The following is an 18,798-nucleotide window of genomic DNA, read 5'->3' on the forward strand; positions in this document are numbered from 1 at the left end:
CTGCATCTTCCCAAACATTTCACCCGCCAGTCAAACTCCTGAGGTCCACCCTTCTCCTCCTCCATCCCTCCCACCTTCCCTCCTTCCCTCCCTCCAGCCCTCCTTCCTGTTGCCATCTACGTTTGGAGACGTTTTCGGAGCCTTTTATTCCTCTCCTCGCCATCTCTCTCTCCACTCTGTCACACCATCCCACAGTCCCTCCCATGGCCCCTTTAATTGTCTCTTTTACAACCGCTCTCCCCGTCGCTCCCACTCGGTGCGTAAAATGAATTTCCCCTGAGAAATATTTCCCACAAGTCGCACCTCAGCTGGATGAAGACGCCTGACGCGACACGCAGCTGAGAGTTGAGCATTTTGCCTGGTTCAAGATGTGGAGGGTGTGTGTGACTGCGTGGTTGTGTGTTTAGGAAATGAGGGGGGCGTGTGTTGGGTCGTGAATGCAGCCCTCACAGTGAAGTCTATAAGCAACAGCTGGATCAGCAGTCCAGCCTTGTCCCTCCGCGCCGCAGGTGAGTTCAACTTCTCCTCTCATGTTCGGACCACAAAGGGTTTGCTGAAGGAAAAAAAAAAAAAAGTTTTAGAAACCCTGAAATTAACTGTAGAAATGGGAATATAAACTCACACAAGGTAAGTGCTAAACCCTCTAAACGGACAGGCTATTTAATAATAATAACAGCATTAAAAACTTTATATTAGAATATTCCAAATCGGAAAATTGCCTTTTGTTTCCTTATTTAAAAAAGGTTGTAAAATGTGTTTTAGAAAGTGTGCACGTCAGATTAAATTGCATAATTTCCCTTCTGTTTGAATTCAATAGATATTATTTAGTTGTCATTTCATAGTTCATGAGACCATGTTAAATCCACTGCTTGTTGGTGGGTGTTAAGCTTTTCTTTTCTTTTTCCTTTTGAAAAACAGAAACTAAATTTGACTTTGTAACCCATTATTACGTAAGACATTTTTTTAGCAACTTTCACAACATCAATTTTTTTTTTTGTTTATTTTTTATTTTCCCAGGCTTCCATGTGAATTACAGGCTTGCTTTAAAAATGATGATAAAAGTGGGGCTGCAACTACCTTATGAACTATTTTCACTGTTGTTGCTCTTCTGATTATTGTTTATTTCTTTAATTGATTGATCATTTTGTGTATAAAATATGAGAGAACATTAAGTAAATATCAGACTGACCATCAGTCCAAAACCTAAAGATTTTCAATTCACAATAATAGAATAATAGACTATATGACAAAGAAAAGCATCAAATATTTATAGTATTTATTTATAATATTTAATATAGTTGCCTTTTAATATTCTGTCAATCAACTTATTGATTAATCAACTCCTGCCTATGCACAAATCATGTGCTGAATAACTCAGACCTACATGCTGTAATGACTCAGTGATATCAGTTTGTGATATAACTGTTGTGTCTGTTTGGCCGGGGGTTCGATGCCAGTCCTGGCCCTTTGCTGCATGTTATCCTCTGTCCGTCTCTCCTGTGTCTTTCCTGTCTCTCTCCACTGTTTCATAATTAAAGCAGAAGTACCAGAAAAAAATGCTTTGACTGGGCAAATTTTGAGAGCACTGATTAGCTAATGTATAAATTGTCTGATTGTGTTTCTGTTTAACAGGCTGTTGCATTGGGGCCTTTCACATTAAATCAGTCTAGTGGTTAAAAGGTCATGATGCCTTCACTGTCAGGGATCGGAAGGACTGTTTTCTGTCTCCTTTTGCTCTGGAAGAGAACAGCAGGTGAGAACACAGGTGACACTCGTCAACATTGCACCCATTTATCTTAAGACCTAGAAAAGTGATGACTTTGTTGTGGAAGAAATATCAAATTAGACATTTCCTCTGCTCAAGCAGACAAAAGTCATTAATTGAAGTGTCAGAACGAAAATGAAAACTGTTACAGAAATTCCTCTGGGAAATTCTCCATTGGCCTCTGGCAGGGATTTAAACACAGCATGCACTTATCAGACAGTCTATTGTGTAACCCACTCATCATAGAGAGGAGGAGAGTGAAAGACGGCAGAAAACAGAGGGAAAGTTATGACACTTGGCTCAGCAAACAGCAGTCATGTAGGTTTTGGACTAGTCTGCCTGCATGTTGAAGCACGGCACTGTTCTCACTCATAACTCATGCTATTTGTTGTCTTACACAGAGGAACACCACAGTCATAACTTCTGTACTAATAAATTCAGGTTTCAGTTTTATCACACTTCGTCGTCACACCTCTGCTGTTTCTTTCTCAGCTCAAAGTGAAAAGGTGCAATGCTCCGCGGCCGGTCGAGTGGGCGTCCTACACCCTGTTCAGGGTCTGCTGGAGACGTTTGAGGCAGGTCCAGGCTGTGCTGCTAGACAACACGGGAACAAGGAGACTCATGTGATTGCTGTGGGGAGAGTGACAAACAGCCCTGAAAACAAGGTTATATTGTTAGTTAAATAATTTAAGTGGATTATAACAAGTTATGTAACGCTTCATACTTGTCCTTTAACTACCAATAAGTTGATCAAATTCATTAAAATTAATTAATTAATGAATTGAAAAATGAACTAAAATGTATTTTACTCTTCTTTTTAACTTTAGCAAGCTCATTTTATTTTGCAACTCCTTCGTTTTCTTATTCATTTATTTCTTATTTCTCCCAAATAATTTAGCTGGTAGGCTAATGCTAACAAAGTTAGTTAGCTTAGAAACCACCGTGCTTCTGTCTTCATGACATTAACTTCATCTTTAGTTGCATGTCTCTTGTTTTCATCAATACCACAATAGAAATATAACTCAGATTTTATTAAATGTCTTAATTCTTTCTCATGAAAATAAAATAAACTAACATATTCTTAGTGAAGTTAGCTATCTAACTTTGCTAGCGTTTGCTTGCTAGCCAAAAGTCTTTAGGTATTTTTACAACAGTTTATACAGTAATACATTAACTGGTGTCAGTAAATTACTATAGTAATGTGACGTGAGGGTTCGATATGTTGTGGTTTGGATCACTTTTGATAAAAGAAACAGCTGGATGGAGACAGGTTAACTTTTCAAGCAGCAGTTTTACTTCTCCACACTTCGCCCGCTTCACAACAACAACACTTCCTGTTTCTGAGTCACATGTCGCTAACCTAGCCAATCAGAGATCAGGAGGACTTAGACCGTGGTAAATCAGAGGAAAACTAGAGAGATGGATTCAGGAAGTTACCGTAACTGTTTTTAAAGTTGCACATGTAAATATTTAAATGTGTAAATATGTAAATTATAATTGTATACACATAAATATGTAAATAGTTAACTGTAAACATAAATATGTAAAAATTTAACCGTACAAAACACTTTTATTTATATATTCTTTTAGTAAATTAACTCAAATATACAAATTAATTAACATCTAAACCTTACAGTAGTAATACCTCTGTAGTTGGAGTATTATTGTAGTCGTATGATTAAAGTCAGCTTCAGCTAAGAAGCTAACATTAGCTCATAAGATTCGTAAAACAGCTACCAGTGTTTTCGGTAAAGTTATCAAGCTTCACTATTCTCTCAACTGATCCACTCATGTTAAACACAAACACACTGGATGAATTAATAAGGAAGATGGAAATGTGTTGAGGAATATAGGAAATATAGTGAGGAAAATGGAAACTTTGTCACAGGAGAAATAAGGAATAGATAAATGGTTAAATGGTATGTAAAGACCCCAAAAACAGGACAATGTATTAAACTTGTCTGATAAACTTTTACTACATTTAGTCAATTTCAGGGCTTCATAAAAGAGCACTAAAATACATGTGTTACAGCCTCACATACTGAACATGGATGAATTTAAGAACAGAGGGCTGGTTTTACAGTTGCACCCCTCTGCTCTTCTGTCTATAGGTGACGGTGTTGCTGAAGCCGTTGTCTCTGTCCCTGTCACCTCTCAGAGTTCTCCACCTGCTGCTCAGCTCCAAGCTCCCAGTCAGCTGGTGGCTGGAGGCTGAGAGGCTGCCCCCCAACCTCCCAGTGCTGGTGCAGGTCAGTCAGAGCGCACAGACGAGCGCATCGATGATCCTCATCTTCGCTATCAGTTCATTTTTTTTTTTTAAATCTCCTCCAATTCTTTCCCCTGAAGTTTTCCCTTTTTGCCGTCATCTGCCAGGTTTCCTCAAACTCCAGCGTACAATCCCACACACTGCGTCTGCATGTCCACGCGGTGCCTTTGTTACCTTTTCGCCCACGAGCGCTGCACCGCTGGGCTCTGAAACACTACGGCAACCTGTCCTCTCTGACACACACAACACACGGCAACCGGGTCTACGTCCGACTGGGAGAGGGTGAGCCACCGAGGAACTAAACGTCATCGTGATGTGAAATTGTGTTCCAATGTCTACTCTATTCTGAATGTTGAAGAGTCTTTAGAAACAGGCTTACTGTAAATTAATAGAACAATAACTGAAAATGAAATTGAAAGTAGAAAACATTATCTTTACGTGTTGGTGCAAATGCTTAACTGAAACATCTGTGCACTGAACTGGGACAATGTGGGTGAAAATTCAGCTCATATTATCTTATCAGTCATCTCGCCTCTCTGTTCTCAGCAGGTAAAAACTCTAGGTTCACACTGATAGTGGAGAAAGAGCTTATGAAACTACCAGCTCTTACTTTGTGTCCATATCGCAGATCCAACGCAGCCTGCGGTGTGCCAGCTACAGTCCATGTTCCTCTCTCACAACTACTTGACCTCTGACCTGCAGCCACAGGAGGTGCAAGGCTGTGTCCACACTCCAGCAGGTGGGATCGGCCCTGAAGTCCATGTGATCAAGCTCCATTCGGCGGGATCAGGGCTGTGTGGGTGAGAACATGCAGCCTCCTGCCAAAAGCATGTGTGGCTGTTGTCGTCCTGCAAACTTAAAACATTGTTTTTTCCTCCCTCAGCTCTCTGCAGGTGGAGGTGATTGTCTCTCTTGTGCCCCCGGTGGCCGACTCAAAGGCGCAGAAGGTTGTACTGGTTCTCAGCAGCTCGGTGCCGGTCAACTGGGCCATTGTTGCTCATGGTGTCCGGGGTCATATCTCTGTTCATGTAAGGGCCACATCCTTTAAGATCTTTTCCAGATACCAGTTTAGGAATTATCTGAAGTAACTGAATGTGTCATCTGATTTATTCTATATTTTTCTTTATGTCAGTACTGAATGGTTTCTACTCACAAGTTTTGCCCATGTGGCCGAAGCCTGACATATCTTATGACATTACGAGCCACACTGGGTGACGTGTTCCTTCATTACAGTGAACGTCGGCACTCAGTCAGACACCATCTTCCTGCTGTGAATACTCATTAGAGCACCAGATTTCTTTATTAATCCACACTGAAAATAGTTCCCAACAAATACACCACGCACTCCCGTTTCAGCAACTTGTGTAAAACCTACAGTGTCAATGTTTTACCAAATTACAGTAGGAATAAATGTGTCGGGTCGGTCGGAAGTTTTGTAACACAGACGAACACATTGTTGGGTTTGGTCTTTTCAAACCTGAGTGTATTCGACGACATACTGTTCACAATGCACAAATCTGAGGTTGTATCTGGGGCCTAGAATTTATTTTGGGATCCCCAAACAGGTTCATGCATATTAATGTTTTTCACATGTACTTTGATTATTTAATTCTTATAATGTGTATGTGCCTGTCCTCTAATGTCTCTCCACAGTCCTCCAACAGCGTGTCCCCACCCTTCCCTCCTGAGCCTGACCTGACCCTGTCCAGTATGCTGAACTCTGACCTGTCCACCATGTCTGACCTTCTCGCCTGGGCAAGTGAAAGCGGCTACACCAAGGTGACCTCATACACTGAGGCTGACCTGGCCAATCGCTTTGTGATCCAGCTGGCTGGGGGCGGGACAGGTCAGGACCCCTGTGTGTCTCTTGTTTCCATCACAGTGTGAGTGAACTGATCATTTCTGTTTTATTTTTTAACCCACTTTATTTACTTTTTGCTTTGTCGTCTGTGTCCCTTTTTAAAATGGAGAATGAGAAATGAAAGCAGAATATTTCCATCAGCACGTAGAGTATATGTTGAATGAAGGGGTTTTAAAGTGTAAGTGTGAGTATTTAATGTCTGTGCGTGGCCGTCTCTGTGTCTCCTCTCTGTCTGTACCACAGACGTGCTCGCGGCGATGAACCCTCTGGTTGTGAGGCCTCCCTGGGCCGAGGAGCACAGGCTGAGGCAGTGGCTGAACGCCGGAGGCAGAGCGGGAGAAGGCCGAGAGAGTTTCACAGTGCAGTGTGAGGATGGACGCCTCAGCGTGACCGTGGACCAACACATCCTGCAGGTCTTCATACCTCAGTATTAGATGCTGTGATATGTAAACAGTTCAAAAAGAAAGAAGCTAGCTACCTATATACATTTCCAGCGGCTTGATCAAAACGTTCAAAGCTGCATAAAAGGAAATGGAGGGACAGTGAGACGGGGAATGACATGCAGCAAAGAGTCGAACTGAACTACCGTATTCCTACGCACAAGCGCACCTACGGAGCGCACTGTATTACGCCGCAGCCGCAGGTCAGCTGAGTGAAGCGGCGTAACACAGTGTGCATCCCTTTAAGCCATAACCAACTTATTAATGCATCACGTCAGTTTGTGTTGGCTGTTTGTTGCAGAAAAATAATTGACGATGATAATTTGATATTGGGTGTGTCTGTTGCCGTGTATTTGCTGAAGCAGCACTATTTTAATATGTAGCTTGCTGTACCTTGACGATGTTTACCACTACTGCATCGACCAAGCACCTGTTGGTTGACTGCATCGCTCCAGTGATACAGAGAAACGATTCAGTTTGGAGGTTACGTGGTCTCACATTAGTTCTCTGCTTCAGAGCTTGTCTGTCCCAGTGGCTGTCGTGACTCTGCAGGACCCGACGTGCCAGGCTCAGTCCAATGGGAGCCATTTCCTGTTGATGTTCCCAGTCATTTCCTGTGGGACTGAGGGTCTGCTCCTGGGACAGCCCAGAGGGGTGCAGTACAAAAACATGGTGAGATAAGAAATTTGGGCAGAAAACGAGTAGGGATAAAAAAAAAAACAAAAAAAAAACTGTCCTTAATTTTTCTGTCTCTCAAATCCTACATATTTCTTTATTTATTGTCTTTATCTTACTACTTTATCTTACTACTAATACCTATTTTATGAATTGACTTCCTTTTTTATCATTTAAATGACATAAAATTTTGTTATTATGTCTATAATTAACACTCACCAACAGAAACAGAGGTAGAGAAAATTACAGAGGTGGCATGAGACGGAGAAAACAGCAGATTGAGTGAAGCGTTCAGAGCAGAGGGGAAAATATATGAATTTCAAAATAAGGTGAAAGTCAGTTCTGATGGTGGTGAAAACAAAAACACTTATCATGCATATTGCATGTGTGAAATTGTGGTAAGTGGAAGTTGCCCCCGGTAAGACGCGTGACCCAGGTCATCATGACCAGAACAGAGCTCAGTCAAAATCTAAAAATGAGATGCTGCACACAGGCAAATTACTGTTTTTCTTAAATCTCACTGTCACAGGCAGAAAATTGGGATGAAGGATGACACAGTGAGTGATTTCAGAGGTGAAAAATGGAAAAACAACAGAGGCGGCAGATGTATGTGATGATTCACACTGTTGCTCATTAAGTTGGAATAAAATATTTTTTACCTCTTTCCATGAAATGATTGTGACAATGTGATTTATTTCATTTCACCTGGGTAGTTGGGACACATAATGTAATCATTGCACCTGGTCAAAAGTGATTACTGATGCATTAAAATAGGAATAAACTGAGGATTGTGTCTGAAAACAAAATTATTCCAACTTTATGGGCAACAGTGTATAATGTGTTGAAATATATGGGACTTTTCTCTATGTTGTTGAGTGCAACAACCTTGTTTTTATTCCTGATAATAATCATTTCAGTGATAATATCAATAATAATGACTTTATTTGTACGGCATTATTCAAAATAAAAGTCATAAATTGCTTTACAAAGCACGAAAAATACATATACAAAAAGAAAATCATGAGATATAAGTAAAAGAAAGATAATGCAGATTAATATACACATGAGACGAAGAAATAAAATATAAAATCACACTAACCGATACTGAGCTTTCTTTGTTTTCTCCATCATCCAGCGTTTGTACCTGCTGCTTCATCACAGATCTGTTAAGTTACTCGAAATTAACCACCGTCAGCATCTTAATGGTCAAAAAAACATTTGTAACTGGCAAAGGGGAGCCTTTGATTTTCTTTTGTTTTTACACTTTACAATAAGGCTCCTTTTAACCAGTTATAAATGATTGATCTTGCCAAATAGTGAGACTGCATCAATGTATGAAAACTGTGTTATAACTTGTCAATAATGGTTTATTTATGATTTATAAAGTCTTAACAACAGAATTAATAATCCAATTATAAACCATTTATAAATCCTTTATAAGTATTGTCTTATTGTAAAGTGGTACTGTTATTTGTTAGTGATTTCCATGTACATAGAAAACAGTCATGGACCTAAAATTGAGCCCTGTGGCGCACCACAGGTGAGATGGAAGAATTACCAAGAACAAGAACGTTTCATGTTTTTTTCAACGTGCTCCTTCCTGTTGGACATTTATGAGTAAACCTGGTGCTGATGTAGAAAACTGGGCTAACACATTTGCAACGAATGATCCCATACAGTGTGTTCGTCTGTTTCAGATCTTATTGTGGAGGGACAAGCCTCAGACCATCCTGGCGCTCGATGAGACGGAGAGGAAGTCCAAACGTCCACTCGGCATACATGTGAGACATCTGTGTGTTTGTTTGTTTGTGTGTGTGTCTGTCTCGAAAATGCAATTATTCATTTACTACTATTCACCATCTCATATTCTGACTCTCCTCTCAGTTTAGCTGCTTGGCTGCAGTGCCCAGCTCCTCCGGCCCTGCTGCAGATAATGTTGACGAGACGAACAGTCCTCAGGCCGGGCTCTCCCCCTGGACACCAGGGGATCCAGGGCCCGATCCAGGGCGGACCCATCTCCCGACACCCAGACACAGATCTGGGCCCATTCTTATTTTAAGACTTTTCGTCACTGAGAATTACGAGCAGAGGCTGATCGGCCCCTGTGTCATCACTGCAGGCCACCGTGTCTATGTCGAGGTCTGTGTCAGCGGATTGTTGAGCTTTATTTTCTCTACATTATTCTGACCTGAGTGGAGCATATTAGTATATTGGAGTATATTGCCACAGTTTGTCTTCTTCATCAGTGTTTCGTTGTCTGTCGTACTGCAGGTTTCAGCCAAAGGACCCCTCGCAGATGTGGTGGAGGTGAAGTCATGTGTCGTCTCTCCTCTGTCAGACCCAAAGAAATCTCCTTTCTGGACCGTCATAAGCGACGGCTGCTCCTCAGACCCCTCGCTGACCCTCAGCGCAAAGACAAAAGATGAAGACGAGGAAGAGGAGGAAGATGACGGCGACCTGGACGAGGAAGAAGAAGAAGAAGAAGAGGAAGAGGAAGAAGGAATGGAGAATGAAAGAATCAATCACAGAGATGGAGATGTCTCACTCCGACATAAAATCGAAAGGAGGAGGAAGGAAAAGAACCGCACAAGCATGGGAGCAGAGCAGGAGATGCAGCTGTTGAGATTTAGTTTTATCCTGCGGCCGGTTCATAATGACTCCATGCAGTTCCTCCACTGCAGCCTTCGTATGTGTGTCTCTGACTCGACCAGAGGGGAACCCATGAAGGAAGCGGCGAGGAATGAGTGTCAGGGCGGACTGCGTATTCCACCGCTTGTATCTAAGTCCCCCAAACATCAGGTACAGACACGAATGACACTCCAGAGAAAGGATTTATAGGCAAATGCCAAAATTGTGAGAAGCCACCATTACCAACCTTGTTATTATCCTGCCCTGTTACCCTTTAACCCTCTGAGGTCGATCGATGTTTCTATCAATATCTTTGTGATAATACAGTGTAGAAATATTGTTTGAATGTTGTTAGAATCTGTCGACTCTCCACTTTCTCTTACATATTGTACTGAGCTCGTACGTGACTCAAAGCCTCTAAAAAGCAGTTGGTCGGTTAAAGCAGAGAGACAGACAACACCACGACTCTGTGATGTTACAAAATTTCATTTCAGGCTTTCATTATCCATTCATCTCCTATTTTACTCATATATTACAATATTTTAATGAACCTATAGACTTTGGTGAATCCATTTCAAGCACCAAAACAATCTGTCCACAACAGTAAAGATTTGTTTTCACAAAAGGGTTTTTCACAGTAGGCTTCAGTTTTTCAGCATTTGGGCCAAATGATCTCTCTGCACAGGGAGGGGCCTCATTATAGAAAGAGGTGAAAATTGTGATATAAAACACTTGGATGTTATGTTATATGCAAGTGCCCTTTAAAAGGTGAATTTAATAAATAATGTAGAAATCACTCAGAGGGTTTTAAACCTCGAGTTGTGCGTGGTGTAACACCCTCATGTTCATCTGTTGTTGTTATAATCCTGCAAGGTGATATCAGCAGTCATTAACATCTAGCCCTTCTCCTGTATTCGCATCTCAGTGTGAGATCAGAAACCTGTCCAGGCCCATGGTTGTCACCCAGTCGATCAGCTCCCTGGCACCCAAACTGCCGAGGCCTCCTGCTGGACAAAGAACCAAGAGGCTGAGTGTCTCTCCACTGGCCAGTCCGGACCCAAAGCACAGCAGTGAGTATCATTTGTTTGGTCCTTTTTCTTTTTTTTTTCCTCTTCAGACTATGTAACCAGCCGTCGCTCTCCCTGTGTCTAGGCTCTGTGGTGCAGGCAGGATCAGTGTTGGGAATTGTCTTTACAGCCTTTATGATGGGTGCCAGCCTGATGGGAGGGCTGTGGTGCATCTACAACTATACAGGTAATGAGATTAGCTTCCTTCTACCTCTGAAGAGTTATAGTGTGGATTGCATCATCTTACTACATCCTGAAATATCTGTTTTGCTGCTGTTGATCACCGATTGACGTAACACAATAGTGAGTTAACACGTGATTCATAAAAGCTTCTGCATTTGCAAATTTCGTGATTATTTGGCCACTTATCCAGATTCATACAAACACATGATGCATTTTTAGCCCTGCAGCCTCTAGGTATGGCAGTGTTAAATATAAGAAGATATAACAAGGTAAGATAAGATAAGATAAAATAAGAAAAGATAAGAGGAAATTCAAATTGACACAGCAGCACAAAGGGACAAATGTAATAAAGAAATAACAAAAGAACAGAAAAAGAATCCAGAATAAATAAGATAAATTAGAAATACTATATATTATAACATATACAAATGCAGAATAGTGCATAATGCATTTCTATACATGCACAAATATAAGAATAAATAAATAATAATTTTGTTTATGAACAAATACAAGAAAAACCTAGCGACATTCCTACTGTGTTGCTAAGCAGCAAATGTTAGGGTGCTAACATGCTAAACTTAGGCTGTGAAATATTAAACCTGTTAAAAATCAACACGTTAGCATGCCGACTTTAGCTTTTACCTGAAAGCAGGTCTGTGAGTAAGTACAGCCACAGAGCTGCCAGCAGGGCAGCGTATTTAAGTGACACAGAAATGAATTTTTGTTTCACTCTAGTAGTATTACAGTACAAACGAATCCCTATAAATAGCAAGTGAGGTAGATCCGTTTGTCCAGATAGTAAAAAGGCAAAAATACAGATTTCACTGTTTGACTGAAGTTTTACCCTCGGACATTTTGGGTTCAAACATCGCGGCAACCTCCAATCAGTAGTCAGTATCAGCGTGCACGTGAACGTGTGACAGCTGCATGGTTGTTGCTACCTAAACAGAACAAACAGATAAATAATCTTCTTGTTTAATCTGGAGCAAAGAACGAACATGTTTTCAGCTGTAAGATAACATCAGCGTGAACCTCCAGTCAGTATCAAAGAAAGAAACCGACGTCTCGATAATGAGGGAAATACGGATCTTTCGGGTCACCGCAAAAAAGTGTTCACTATTTTGTACAGTATGGGGTTCTGTGGAGACATTATAAAGGAACTATTACTTTGTGTATTTATTGAAGCGGCGTATTCAACATTAATTGGAAGAGAAAGTCATTTAACTGACCAGAGCCATGGAGGCCACAACACCTGGAATCCACTGTCACAGTCTGATCAGTCGTCCAGCTCGGTGTAGAGGTAAGACCCGATGACGACAAAGTTTATTGTGTTATATGTCCTTTTAGCCTTTATTTACACATTTCCATTTATGCTACAGTCATTTTCATATGCTATTTAATATAAAGTTCAATAAGAAACAGCTTCACGGGCTAAATTCGTCTGCACTTCAGGATTTCCTAAAGTGCTGAAGCTTAGGAGAGTGTTATGATTCAGTTGTGGTGTTTTGAAACTACTCTTCACACTTATATACTTCACCTGTGTTTATAAAGTACTCAACACTTCCAGCAGAAATGATGTCGGTTCAACTCAGTAAAAAAAACAACAAAAAACAACAAAAAACAAAAAACGAAGAAGAAAAAACTTTTGATTAAACTATTATGATATTATTATTATGTTATTTTGAGGTGCTACAGAAATAAGATTAAAGCATTCGGCCAGTGAAGAAAAACAAAATGCAAACAGTTTGTCGGAGCATACTGTCAAGTCACTGTCACTTGTGTCGTCACCAGTCAACCAAAGGTCTGCTACTACTCCCTTTGTTCAAATGAAACACATCGCCGTACTCCAGCTGGGCGGCACAGAGCGAACCTAATGTCAAAGCTGTATATTAAAATAAACTTCAGTGGTTAGAAGCATCGACAGTTTCAGAAAATATATCAGCATTGGAGAAAGCACCTGCAGATTTTCAACTCTGATCGGTCTGAACAGTTTTATTCTTTTATCTCTGTCTCAGGATTTCCTCCGGCAAATCTGAGAAAAGGAGAACTGGGACAGAGGTTCTAACAACTTGTGTGTGAGCGAGCACAGCTGCCTCTCTCTCTCTCTCTCTCTCTCTCTCTCTCTCTTTCTCTTTCTCTCTCTGTGTGTGTGTGTGTGTGTGTGTGTGTATATGTGTGTGTGTGTGTGTGTGTGCAGAGCCGTGTTTGTGCAGTCCTCCTCGCGAGTATCGTTCATCGCCGTGCAGCAGAAATGCAAGAGGACTGAAACCATGTGAATACAGTAGCACCTACTCACCGCCGCTTCGTGACAAGTCAGATGTGTGACTCAAAGTGAAACGTTGTTTGTTTGATGCCGGACGCCACTCTACACCAAGTCATTTCAAAACTGGCAGCGAATCATCATATGGAGAGACGTTTATCTGGATTCAACAGGAGCTAAACTTGTTTGGAATGACTCAGACAGAAACAACATCGTCATCGACAGAACACAAGGTCACACAGGATTCATCAGGTTACCGTGCGTCTGCCTGTCTGAAGAGTCTGTGTTTTACAGAGTCATTTTCACTATTTGTCCTGTAACTGTGAATCAGCTGGATTTCAAAACTACATCTATGTGTATGTGAATTCTCTTGTGTTCATGTGGCAAAGAAGATGTTTTACACTGAGCTATAAATCCATGTGGTCTGTCGCTCTCGAATCACATGTGACGCAAATACAACAAAGGAAGTTAGTGTGTTATGAATAAGTCAAACATCTACGGTGTGTAAAATATATTCATCTCTCTGTTTAAAGCAGTAATAAATTATTTTTTGGCCTCTGAAGTGTAGCACAGTAAACCTGCTTTCATATCTGTGCATGTATGTTTGAAACGAACCCTAATGAGAGCAGAAAGAGTAAATCAAAACATTAAAGTTGTGTGCATTAAAATAACTACAACAGCAGTTCCCAACCTTTTCCGACTCATGGCCCATTTGAAAATCTCAAACATGTTGCCGACCCAAACCTGGCCAAATAATTCTCAGAGTATTTGTTGTTTTAATGATAATGAGAAACATAAGCTCAATTATTCTGTCTCTTTACTCTCTTTCTGTTTCATTTCTTTCACTCTTCCTGTTGCTAACCAGCTATCCATTTTGATATTCCATCTTTTAGCGCGCAGTCAGACTGAGATAGCAAACAAGTCTATGATGCGAGCTTTAAATAAACATTTCCTTTTAAAACATTTAAAAATAATATTGTGCTGTTTTGCGAATGATTAGTCGGCCCACCATTGTGCCCTGGGCCAAAGGTTGGGAACCACTGGACGAGGTGAAAGATTCTCAAATTGAGCTGAGTGGAAACCCCCTCAGATTTCAGATAGTCAATCAATCCATTGCTCCATTGCAATATTATTGTTTAGTGCATCTTTAAATCTCAGTATTTTTATGTTGCATTAGAAATGTTACTCATGTTTTCACGTGTAGTCTGTGTTTTGAAACTTTTATTTTTAGAATATAATTTCAAAATAAGCTTCCTGTTGTGTGCAGCAGAACAAGAACATCCTGTGAATGGATCATCATCAGTTATCGCTGTTGGTAACATGGCTGCAGTGTATTAAGGATGCCTGCTTCAGTAATGGTAGAATCACTCAGACACACACACAACAGTCACTCACACAACTTTTTTTTAGGAAAATAGGAAATTACACTGGATGATATTACGCTGCTGCCCAGCACATACTGGGAAAATAATCCAATTATCATCTGTGATGTGTCATCATGTTTCAAATTGAAAAAAAAAGCACAAACCTAAAGGATGAAATGTGTTTTTTAAGCAAACCGGTCCTGTTTTATTTAACATTTTTAAGCATGCATGTCATTACTTAATGCATATTTTCAGACTTTTACAATTATGAATGATTGCAACTTATTTACAAATCCCATTTCACTCAGTTGCGTCATGGCCTCAGTTCTGAGTGTACATGTTTCCATAGCCACACTGTGTCTCTTGGTGGTGCTGTAGGTCAACCCTGCGCTGGAAGGTGCGCTGACAGTGGGGGCAACTGAACGGCTGATAGCTGCTGTGCTTTCGGCTGTGGGTGATGAGGTTGGAGCTTTGGCTGAATCCTTTACCGCACACTTTGCACACGTGTGGTTTCTCACCTGAGGGAGGACCGGAGTGTAGAAGTGTTTAATGTTTGAGAGCAGGAGTTTGAACTTTACACAGTTTAGTTTATTCGCTTTTGTGTTGACTCACCTGTGTGTATGAAAGTGTGTTTCTTCATGTCTGACTTCTGGTGGAACCTTTTGCCGCAGTACTGGCAGGGGTAGGGTCTCGTGTCCGAGTGGATGAGGAGGTGTGTGGACAGGGTGGACGAGCGCTTGAACACCTTTCCGCACACCTTGCAGCCAAAGCTACGCTCCTGGATATACACAAACAAACACATGCACACACTCGTGAACATGAGGACAGCGTTTCTTCCAGAGCTCATGATGTGTTTGCACTGAAAATGATCAAACCTTCGCACATGTAAATATTCTCACTGTCCACTGTACCTTCGCTCTACTGTAGCTGCCAACTGCCCTGAAGCTGAAGGGCATGTGGGGCATGTTTGTGGCTATGGGGGATCTTGTCAGTGGGACAGAGACTGTGTTGAAGACATGAGCCTGCAGGCCACCTGATAGTAGGACTTCTGAGAGAGACTGGGGGAGACAGAGAAATAAAAGGAGACAGAAAGAACATGTTGTGTTAAACAATTCAACATTTTGCAAAATCCATTGGTGCAGAGTTAAACGAGAAGACTGACACCATTGCAAATACACAGCCAACAGTTAGTTAGCTTAGCTTAGCAGCAAGACTGAAAATGGGTAAACAGCTAGCTTGGCTTTTTCAGAAGGTAATTAGCACCTCTAAAGCTCAGAAATAAACATGTTAAATTTCATGGCTGCTACTAGGTAGACTTAGTCACCTAGGGACAGAACCATGTTAGCTGTTTCCCCACTGTTTCCAGTATTTGTGCTAAGAAGCTAAGCTAACCAGCAGCTAGCTGTAACTTCATATTCACCGTATGGACATGAGATTAATTTCCATCTTCTCATCTAACTAGTGCATTTCCCAAAATGTCAGAAGAGCAAAATTAACAGAAGAGCTGGACTAATATTGATCGGCCTTGCTGATATATTGAACCAATATTAGCTTATTGCAGATATATCTGTATCTGTATATTGGTATCAGTGTAAATGGCAACCAATAAATTACAAGAAATTACAAAGACATGTTTGAGGCAATTTTGAAAGTGATATAATTACACATTTGATTACTTTACTTATTTTTATATTTAGTTGATTTAGTTTGAATAAAGCTAAAGCACATATTCTATAAGGCACAATTCTTTAACACACACGTTTAAGGAATCCTCGTCAAAAAACTTTTTATCGAGAAGGCTTTGAAAAGAAATATTGATATCATTATCAGCTTCAAAAAGATCCAGTGTGAATCGGGCTCTTTTAAGAGACTGGGGACAGTTATTATATCATTTAATTAAACCTAAAATACAGGTTTCTGAGTGAAAACAAAGTGGAACAAGATTTCACTGAATTACACTGAAAAAAGTGTCAACATAATCTGTAAAGTTACATCATTTACAAATTACAAATTTATATAATGTAAATAACTAATTGTAAATAACTACTTACAAATTTTAGAGAGATTAGAAGAGATTTTAAGATATATTTTAGAGTTCACTCATATTTTGTGGTGTTTTTGTTTTTTTGGTTGAATTTTTATCTTACACACCAAAACACTTTGTTGTGTCACCGACATGTAAATGTTACAGTTACTGACACTGGTTTCCTTTTTTCATTGCAGCAGCTCATAAAGACAAAGATCAAAAAGACGCGACAACTCTCACAACCCACAGGCGGACGTACCTTTTCACAGAGTGGACATTGGCTGACGGGGGATTTTAGGTCAGTGTGCGATGTGTGGTTGAGTAGCATGAAAACCAATCTCTCCAGTTCCCTCTCTCTGTCAGATGCCTGGTGTCTGTCTGATGACCACGGCGACACAGCCAGAGGAGCCTCTCTGTTCTCCACAGGGATTTTTGCTAGAATATGAAAAGATGATGATGATGATGACGACGACAAAGTGTCTTTAGTTTATAGAGGAGGGCGAAGAATGGCTTTTGTGACCTTTAGTGTACAAGAATGAATCCTGAACGTTGAGTTGCACAAAACTATATTTCTCACATAACTCAAAGCTTCCTTTTGTCACCTTCATCACCCCTTTATGACTTAGTAAATTTAAATCACAGAGATCAACAACTCTTTCAGATGCCATCCACAGAACATGGCTGTATACTTACTCTATTTCTTACAATTTCACTGTGTTTAAATGTAGAGAAAGTGTTTGGTACCTGAAGTCCACGGATCATCTTTGTGGGGGCTGTTAAACTGGACCCCATCCCATTGTGAGCAAGCTTCAGCCAGAAGGGTTTTGACCCCAAATGTGGGGGACGAGGGCTGCACAGCATCTTCAGGATGCCTCCTGTCCTTACGCATCACATGCTGCACAGGCTGCTCAGCATCCGTTCGGGACCTGGAGTGTGATCTGTAGGAATTCTTCGACGGGCCGAGGAGGTGAGACCTTTTACTCTTGACGAGGAACGACCGCGGCATAGCAGAGCGGTGACTGGAGAGGGGAGTGATGGGAGACGAAGTAAGAAAACAGAAACCTGCAGCAGCTCTTTTCATGTCACTTTTAGAGCCTCACGCACTCAGATGTCACACACCTGCTGGTACATGTTCAGTTACAATGCCAAAGCTTGAGGTTTCCTTAACAAATACAGCCTGCCACCTGCACTTCAGTTTCAGGGCTTTCACTGAGGATAACCCTGCTGTGGTGTAAACAGCTTTTTATACTTCCATTTGAACTGCATACAGTATGTTCTTATCTTAAAAGTAGAATCACAGCATAATAATTTAAATTTGAAAATTTCAACTTTACCAAAATAAGCAAATCAATAATGTCAATTATTCAGTCAATTAGTCAAGTGCTGAATTTATTCATTTATCATTTGGCAAATAATTGAATAAGAATGCTTTGGTATTAGTTGATTATATTAGGTCACAAGTTAAACAAGAAAGAGGAAAGCCCGACAGAAAAACTACATGAGACAAGTTTAGAGAACTACGCTGCTGCAGATGAATAAGCAAATTTTCCCAAACTTGTTTCACACCTTCTATAATGAAGATGATCAATTTATTAACCTCCTTCTCTGAAATAATATCCCTCACAACCTGAAGTTGCACAGAAGAAGTTGTAGCACATCACAAGGCTGAAATTGCCTTGTTGTATGTACAAAAGAAAGTTGAAAGTTGAAAGTATGAATTAAACGTAACCATGATACCAAAACAGTGAAATCCCAGTTGCATTGATGATCTTACCTTTGTATTGCGCAGCTGAATGTTGAGAATAATTGTTTCTCGTGTCCTCACCGTTGACAACGTCCTCTTTTCTCTTTCTCACACCCATCCACTGATGACATAACACAAAGAGATTTGATTTGATTTTGAAACGCTGCTGAGGATTGTGGGGCTGGAGGCATAGGAGGGAGGGGAGGGGGAGCCTCAAAAACTTTATCAAAATTACAAAAACATTAAAGACTATCATTTGAAAATCAATAAAAATACCCTCCATCTTTTGGGTTGTTGTTGCTACCCTCATCTTGAAAAGCAAAGTCTATAATAAAGACATGATGCCACAACGAATGTCTCAGCAGCAGCACTGCACACTCGAAAGTGTGGGACCCACTGTGTGTAAAGATATCGCAACTAATCGCACTAATGTCAAGACTAAACTATGTTTACTACGGGACCCACATTCTTGTGTCACTGCTGGATTCACCACTATAGTGACTCTTCATGTGGGTGTAC

The 18,798-nt window shown here is 40.7% G+C and overlaps 2 protein-coding genes across 4 annotated transcripts; one reads left to right on the forward strand and one right to left on the reverse strand.

The window, feature by feature from the left end:
* Positions 1-192: 192 nt before the first annotated feature.
* On the forward strand, positions 193-18,285 carry engl (endoglin, like). Of its 3 annotated transcripts, XR_015437869.1 has the most exons (18): positions 605-627; positions 1,633-1,753; positions 2,258-2,430; positions 3,877-4,014; positions 4,139-4,313; positions 4,660-4,831; positions 4,915-5,059; positions 5,685-5,877; positions 6,136-6,305; positions 6,849-7,004; positions 8,705-8,788; positions 8,892-9,146; positions 9,279-9,806; positions 10,561-10,705; positions 10,788-10,889; positions 12,071-12,185; positions 16,733-16,833; positions 17,264-18,285. XR_015437869.1 is itself a non-coding variant. In XM_023416301.2 (17 exons), the coding sequence occupies exons 2-16, from the start codon at positions 1,684-1,686 to the stop codon at positions 12,181-12,183; spliced, it is 2,619 nt and encodes an 872-aa protein (XP_023272069.1). In that variant the 5' UTR covers positions 193-509; positions 1,633-1,683; the 3' UTR covers positions 12,184-12,185; positions 12,901-13,707. The 3 variants fall into 3 exon arrangements, 2 of the variants coding, with proteins under 2 accessions (XP_023272069.1, XP_087032784.1); XM_023416301.2 differs by lacking the exons at positions 605-627; positions 16,733-16,833; positions 17,264-18,285 and adding exons at positions 193-509; positions 12,901-13,707; XM_087176658.1 differs by lacking the exons at positions 16,733-16,833; positions 17,264-18,285 and adding an exon at positions 12,901-13,707.
* On the reverse strand, positions 14,687-17,541 carry LOC111662445 (uncharacterized). The gene is made up of 5 exons (XM_023416302.2): positions 17,280-17,541; positions 16,795-16,970; positions 15,421-15,567; positions 15,122-15,287; positions 14,687-15,027 (listed from the first exon to the last, which is right to left on the reverse strand). The coding sequence occupies exons 1-5, from the start codon at positions 17,539-17,541 to the stop codon at positions 14,831-14,833; spliced, it is 948 nt and encodes a 315-aa protein (XP_023272070.1). The 3' UTR covers positions 14,687-14,830.
* Positions 18,286-18,798: the final 513 nt, after the last annotated feature.

The sequence above is a fragment of the Seriola lalandi genome, unplaced genomic scaffold, assembly GCF_002814215.2.
Source record: "Seriola lalandi dorsalis isolate HSWRI2012SDOR001 ecotype SW California unplaced genomic scaffold, Sedor1 jcf7180002054563, whole genome shotgun sequence".
Taxonomy (NCBI): Eukaryota; Metazoa; Chordata; class Actinopteri; order Carangiformes; family Carangidae; genus Seriola; species Seriola lalandi.

Bases quoted from the DNA above. Each gene is read 5' to 3' on its own strand.
- LOC111662445 (XM_023416302.2), bottom strand. From the start codon at position 17,541: ATGCCGCGGTCGTTCCTCGTCAAGAGTAAAAGGTCTCACCTCCTCGGC. The intron at 15,568-16,794 runs GTACGTCCGCCT...TGTCTCCCCCAG, and splicing joins AATGTCCACTCTGTGAAAAG to TCTCTCTCAGAAGTCCTACT. The intron at 15,028-15,121 runs GTGAGTCAACAC...GTCCTCCCTCAG, and splicing joins ACACACTTTCATACACACAG to GTGAGAAACCACACGTGTGC.
- engl (XM_023416301.2), top strand. From the start codon at position 1,684: ATGATGCCTTCACTGTCAGGGATCGGAAGGACTGTTTTCTGTCTCCTT. The intron at 4,015-4,138 runs GTCAGTCAGAGC...GTCATCTGCCAG, and splicing joins ACCTCCCAGTGCTGGTGCAG to GTTTCCTCAAACTCCAGCGT. The intron at 7,005-8,704 runs GTGAGATAAGAA...CGTCTGTTTCAG, and splicing joins GGGTGCAGTACAAAAACATG to ATCTTATTGTGGAGGGACAA.